General features: G+C 46.4%; 1 protein-coding gene across 1 annotated transcript in view; it reads left to right on the forward strand.

Annotated features, from left to right (window-relative positions):
• gja5b (gap junction protein, alpha 5b) overlaps positions 1 to 7,019 on the forward strand; it is a 13,526-nt gene extending 6,507 nt beyond the window's left edge. Inside the window, exon 2 of the mRNA XM_076303661.1 lies at positions 2,775 to 7,019. Within this exon, the coding sequence (XP_076159776.1) occupies positions 2,801 to 4,015 (1,215 nt within the window). The 5' untranslated portion in view covers positions 2,775 to 2,800 and the 3' untranslated portion in view covers positions 4,016 to 7,019. The remainder of the gene's footprint in view (positions 1 to 2,774) is intronic.
• The last annotated feature ends 481 nt before the right edge of the window (positions 7,020 to 7,500 follow it).

Below are 7,500 nucleotides of genomic sequence, written 5' to 3' on the forward strand. Positions count from 1 at the left end.
CAGCGTGACTTATTTTTGTGGAAAAAATCAGCTGGACTGGGCGGCGGTCATATTTTGTACCGATCTGCGGTTAATCTAGTTCATGTAGTGTTTCATCAATACACACACATACCTGTACACACACATACACACACACACACACACACACACACACACACACTCTTCTTTGTTGTTGCAAGTGGAAATGATTAGATCAGATAATCCAGGAGAGAAATATGCTTACAGTAAATAGCTGGTTGCACAAGTGGGGTTGGCACTGCACAGAACCAGGGATGAGGTTTGGTATCCTAGGTCATTTTCTAGATGAGGTCATTTTGTGTTTTGATATAGTCCTGTGTGATAAAAATATGTCCTGTGTCTGTTTAACTTTTGCATTGTCTCAATTCCTGTCCACTTATCATATCTGCTTTTGGCTTTATCATAAGCACACACACACATAAGCACACACACACACACACATAAGCACACAAACACACACATATGCACACACACATAAGCACACACACACACACACACACACACACACACACACACACACACACACACACACACACACACACACACACACACACACACACACACACACACACACACACACACACACACACACACACACACACACACACACACACACACCATCTTTCCCACACATCTTTCGCACACTGCACTGACTAACACACAATTCACACACCATTTTTTAGCATCTTAAGTGGGAAGACCCCATTTGTTGGATCCAAACTCCAAGTGATAAAGAGAGCAATCTCATGAGCCGCTCACCCCTGCACCACAACCCTTCCCCTTCGCCTGTCCCAGGGTTAGAAAAACAGCTATCTGTGCACTACCAGAATCCTGTTTCTCTGGTGCAGAAGGACAGAGAAAAGATTAAAGAACAATAAAGAGCGTGCTCTGTCATATTATTCATTTTTCAAATTGACTAGATCACAATGAACACGCAGTGAGACAACTTGCTGCGCCTGTAAGACTGTGGCCAAAAGTCACTCCCAGGTTGCTAGTTCAGAAGTTCCCAGAACAGTTGGAAATAAACGTCTGCATATGTTGCTGTATGAGTATGCGTGCTACTGGAGTTCAAACACCTCTTTGTTCTGCTGTATCGCTGAAACGTTTACAAGCCATCACATGAGAAACCATGTCTCTTTTTATCCTCAATCCTTTCACTTTCACACTAGTTTTAGTCGTATGGTGTCTGTTGATCTGGCGATCAAGTGTGTTCCTCAGTGAACGTATCATCCAGTTTCACCCACACGGGAAAAAGTGACACATTTGATGCCACTCTATGGCACCCAAAAAACCTACCAGAGGGAGGGGTCAAATTTCACTCTCTCTGTTGTCTTTGATCTGCTCACCTGTGTCCTGAGGTGAATGGTATAGTGAGCTTTACTTCATGCAGGGGAGCAGAATTCTCTCAAATGACAGAACAGAATATAATGAGTCACTTACACAACCTAACCATTGATATTAGTTAATACTGTAGTTAAGTCTAAAAAAGTAGATTCCATAATTAAGTGATGGGGGAGGTCCAACAGTCTCTGGAATTAAAAACAAAAAATGATAAATGATAAATGAGTCTAAGAGACTGATGGTGTGGAATGTTGCTATCCTCGGGTGGAGCTAAATCCATACCCTGGTCCAGTCCCAGAACCAGAAGCCACAGAGATAAATGCAGGAATGTGTTTTTTTGTCTCTGTGTAAATTTAGACGAGACTTCCTCAAGACTACTGCTCATTTCCCAGCGTCACCGCTGGCAATGCTGTGGGAAAGGTTTATGCCCCAGAGTAAACTACTTAGGGTTAGGCTAACACACACACACACACATTCAGACAGAGACACATAAATACACACACACACATTCAGACAGAGACCCATAAATACACACACACACACACACACACACACATGCGCGCGCACACACACACACACACACACACACACACACACAAACACAGACACCCATAGACATTGGGGTCAATGTCAATACTTGGAGTTATTAATATATGCTTCTTACATGCCAGCCATCCATTCCCACGCATGCCGCAGTGTTGGAACTGCTCTCTGAGCCAGAAGGCGTGGTTTCCTTTAAAACGTACTTGTCCATTATATTATCATCAGATAGGGAAAGGGACTTCGGCTCCAGTGAATTTATTCGGTTCAATTGTCTAAAGTTGGGAACAAAACTTTTAAGACAATTAAGAGTCTTTCAAAACTTTCCATTAGTACCTGTAAACACACCCATTCCGGTATACCAATATCAGTCATTGAGCCAGAGGGGGTGGTCAGTACCATGTAAGGGGTATAAGTCTCATTTTCATATTTGATATACAAAGAGTTTGAAAATAAATAATAGCATTGCATTTTTTTTGTAGCTTTTTGTTAATATCATCCTGTTTATGTTTATTGTTTATGGAGTCTGGAAGGTGTCATTGGAATACTGGAAGTCAGGTTCAAAATTCTTCTTTTTCATTTTCATTTTGGTGACATGAAATGTTATAACTGAAATCCTTGAATTTCTGCATTTTTAAGAATGTCTTCATATATTTGCTGAAAACCAATGTTACTTTACTTTGCATTTTCTATACTTTAAATTATATATGAATAATCCCCATAAAAACATCCAGCATATAGGAATAAAATGTTGGTTTATGTCAGTACAACTGAAGTGGAGATTCCTCGTTCAGAGTTGTGAAAATGATGAAATTATGGCATATATAACCTTTTTATTACAGTAATCTGCAATGCCTTTCTTCCTTCCCCTACAGGCGCCCCCTAGTGGTTGACCTGAAGCATGGCAGACTGGAGCCTTCTTGGTAACTTCCTAGAGGAGGTGCATGAACACTCCACATCGGTGGGCAAGGTGTGGCTGACGGTGCTGTTCATCTTCCGCATCCTGGTGCTGGGCACGGCGGCCGAGTCCAGCTGGCTGGACGAGCAGGAGGACTTCATGTGCGACACGAACCAGCCCGGTTGCGAGAACGTCTGCTACGACAGCGCGTTCCCCATCGCACACATCCGCTACTGGGTGCTGCAGATCGTGTTCGTGTCCACGCCGTCGCTGGTGTACATGGGCCATGCCATGCACACGGTCCGCATGGAGGAGAAGAAGAGGAGGAAGGAGCAGGAGGACCAGGGAGGAGGGGGGGATGAAGGGAAGGAGGGAGGAGGAGGAGAAATCGAGAAGAAGTACCCACAGGAGGAAGAGAGGGATTGTGGGAAGGGCCAGGAGGGAGCAGCCAAGATCCGCCTGAGGGGGGCGCTGCTGCGCACCTACATCCTGAGCATCCTGGTGCGGCTGCTGATGGAGGTGAGTTTCGTCCTGGTGCAGTACCTCATCTACGGCATCTTCCTGAACGCGCGCTACCTGTGCGAGACCAAGCCCTGCCCGCACAAGGTGGACTGCTACGTCTCTCGGCCCACCGAGAAGAACATCTTCATCGTGTTCATGCTGGCCGTGGCGGGGGTGTCGCTGCTGCTCAGCCTGCTGGAGCTCTACTACCTGGCCTGGAAGCAGTGCCGGCGCTGGGTCCGCAAGTACCGGGACGAGCAGCAGCTGCAGGGGCAGGACGAACGCCGACCTTTGACCCCGTCCACTATCACCGCCACCTCGCCAGAACCGCCCCACCACGGCCTGCCTCTGCCGCCGTGCTCGCCGCCCCCCGACTTCAGCCAATGCCTGCCCCCGCCCTCGCCCGTACACGCCCACTCCCACAGCCACTCCCACACCCACCCCAGCTGCCCCTCCTACAGCGACCGACTGGCCAATCAGCAGAACTCCGTCAACATGGCTGCCGAGCGCCACCGCGGCCTGGACGCCAAGGCCGAGGACTTCCTGGGGAGGCCGTCCTTCCTGACCCCGACCGGCACGGCGGCGCCTCCTCCCCCGCAAGAGGACGGAGTGGCCTGTCCCCAGGTGCTGGCCAACGGCTTCGTCAAGGACAAGCGCCGCCTCAGTAAGACCAGCAGTGCCAGTGTCCGCATGCGGCCGGACGATATCGCCGTCTAAGGCTCCTACAAGCCGGCACGAGAAACATACTGAAAAAGAAAAAATAGGACTGCACATTTTTTATTATTTTTTTTGTACTTTTTAATCGCCACATGAACAGTGTGTGCAATGGCCATTTCGCTTTCAACAGCCGCACTGGAGAGTCAACCCCCCCTCCACTGAGCAGGTGCATCTATTTGGCACTCCACCGGACTGGATTTGGTTTGCATAAGCATGAAGCAACAGCGCTGTATTGCCAAGAGCTCACATACTGTAGGAGCCAAAGTAGAGGAACGTACCACTTCCCTTCCTGGGGGACAGCTTTAGCACTGTGAAACAATCAAATACATCGTTTGCACTACACACAGTATCTGTTCATTCTATAGCTGATTACACCTGCCGTCCACACAGCTCTGATTAGAGTCTCAAGCACAACAGGTGTCCTGATGATGTTTTGCTGATGAGCGCTCGATGGACTGACAGGACAACTGCATCTTCTCACTGTCCTCGCTGAGCACAAGGCATGGAGATGAAGATAGATGCATGTAGACGACAGCTGTGACTGTTATTACTTTTTATTTTTGACTCATAGATACCAATCCACAAACACACCCAACCACCCACCCACACACACATACACACACACACACACACACACACACACACACACGCACATACACACACACACACACACATACACACACACACACACACACACACACACACACACAATGTTGCTGAGGCTTGAACGACAGCATTGAGGCCTCCTACAGAAATGTCTCACATGTGCTTCAGGGTCACTTGTGCACAGGGCTGCTTACTGAGGGCAATGGGATTTATATCAGTGTCTAGGTGAAATGAACGCTGAAAAACAGTGATTTGAGGTGACATCCACGCACTCACACACACGTGTGCGCACACACACACATGCAAACAAATACACACACATGCAAACAAATACACACACATGCAAACAAATACACACACACACACACACACACGCATGCAAACAAATACACACACACACACACACACAGGCATGTGTGCACACATACTGTACACACACACACACACACACAGACATGCTGTGGCTTGAGAGACAGTATTGAGGCCTCTTACAGAAATGTCTCACATGTGCCTTAGGGTCACTTGTACTGGACAGGACTGGCTAACTGAGGGTAATGGGATTTTATAATGGAATGATATTACAAGATAAGATGAGATGAGATAAGATCATCCTTTTGCATTTTTACATTGATATTTGTATTGTTACAGCAGCAAAACGAGACAGCAAGGTATAGAAAGAAAGATGTACTATAAGAATAGCATACTACAAAATGTGACCACCAACAAAACAACACTTTGGTTTCCCCTCTGCACACAGGTATTGCACATAAAATAAGATAATATCAGTGTATAATATCAGATTATATCAGTGTTTAGCTGAAATGAACACTTGAAAACACTCTCTCTCTCTTTCTCTCTCTTTCTCACACACACACACACACTCACACTGACACACATATTCAAATGCACACTTACACATTATTACCACTCAGACCCATATGCAGTGTATAGACACACACACACACACACACACACACACACACACACACACACACACCAGTGTAACCAGTGCAGTCTTTCGCATCTCCGTGCCAAGTGTCTCTAGCAGCTGTAAGATGACCCTGAGGTGCTGGAAGGTGCTGAATGTGTGACGTGGTAATCTTCCCCATGTGGACAAGCGGACACCTGACCCATCACCTCCACCAGAACTCTGTCAACAAAGAACCGCGCAGCACAGGCCGTCCACAGGTGTCCTTGAGGGTAAAGGACTGACCAGACCTGTGAACACACACCTGTGACTCAAGGACAGTGTTGCTTACAGTGATACATGATGCCAGCATGGCTGTATGCATTCAAAAGACACAACAGTCAATAGCAATGGCTTTCATTGCCCGAGGAAAATTACATACACAAATCACAAATTATTTTTATGTTTTTCAGCAAATCATTTTTGGCCCATGTCAGAAAAGGCAATGAGTATCAAAGTGTATCTACAAAGACATTTGAAGTTTGAATTGTAACTGGAATGTGGCACATCTACGGGAAATATGAAAGCAGTTTGCTTTCCACTACTTTGACAAATCTGAGTCTCCACATAGTTTTGTCACAGCCTTGCTACTCCTGTTCACACCTACTACCACATGGGGGCGCTCATCTCCTCTCCCACCACCTCCCAAAGAGCATACAGATGGGGCCTCCTACAGAAACTCCTAACATACCAGAGGTCGTCCTCGTGCAGCTGTGGAGTCTGGTGACAGAGCGGTTGTTGCCTCCCGTGTCTAATATTAGGCACCCCTGGTCTCCAGCTAAGAGGTCTGCAGACCCACGGGGATAAATTTAGCAACCTGCTGCATCAATGATCGGAGAGACCTTGAGAAATGTTTGACCTGAGGGGAGTGTCTGGGGTTATGGACGGGAGGGAGGGTGTAACAGACGCTCCTCATGAACGTGAGACTTTCTCCAGACAGCTGGGCATGGAGCTCCTCAGCAGCTGCAGAATGGAGGCCCAAGGCAGGCGGAGGCACAAGACGGGCGGAGGCCTGCACATGTTAGTGACTGGGTGCCCTCAGAACAGGGCTGTTTATATGGGACTGTTTGGGACTGTTTCGGATGCAGGGTGCAGCCAACAAATCAGCACTTTCTGATTGAATGTACTCTTTAATTCCCATGTCATTAATACACCTACATGGGTTTGTTTTTGTCACTGATCCTTCACTGTTTATGACGCTGCAATGTATAATGGTATCACTCTCTGTGAATCACTGAACCTTATATTCAGTTGAACCTTACATGCATCCATCCATTCATTCATTCATTCATTCATACAATCATTCATAATCCAAGTAAGTATATTTGACAGGTTAACAGCTGCATATAACGTATGTTTTGTGCAATTACATTTCTGAAACCAGGGTAGATTTTTTGGCACAATAAACATCTAATAAAGAACTTCACGCATCATATCAGTACGATAATTTCAGCCATTCTGGAATATGGTGTCCTGTCAACGATTCACCAGCAGGGGGAGGTGTGGCTCTTTAAGCACCAAAGAAATGACTCAACATGGCAGTTTATACCAAACAATAGATTTTATTTGTCTTCCAACACCACTGCCGACCCTAGGAAGTGGTTCTGTACCAAATTTTAGTGAAGTTACACAAAATGACTTTAAACCACAGGGACAGAAACATGTAGACGACCTATCAGCTTTTTCAGTATGCCCCCCCTCCCCTTTATTATTACCATCATATTGGATTTCTACAGAACTCCCTTCTCACCAACTGATACATTAATAATCTGTCGCCAGACACAGCAATATCTAGCTTCCTCCAAAACAGAAAAAAAAACTGCCAGTGGGAATTGCTTTTGTTTGTTTTGTCCATAATGGTGTCTATGGTAACGTGGCACAGGGGGTCAACGGTGAGTGGTTGTCTGAGGCC

The sequence above is a fragment of the Alosa pseudoharengus genome, unplaced genomic scaffold, assembly GCF_046254945.1.
Source record: "Alosa pseudoharengus isolate Yale_2024_CS ecotype anadromous, Long Island Sound unplaced genomic scaffold, YU_APseudo_1.1 YU_APseudo_1.1_scf_24, whole genome shotgun sequence".
Classification (NCBI taxonomy): Eukaryota; Metazoa; Chordata; class Actinopteri; order Clupeiformes; family Clupeidae; genus Alosa; species Alosa pseudoharengus.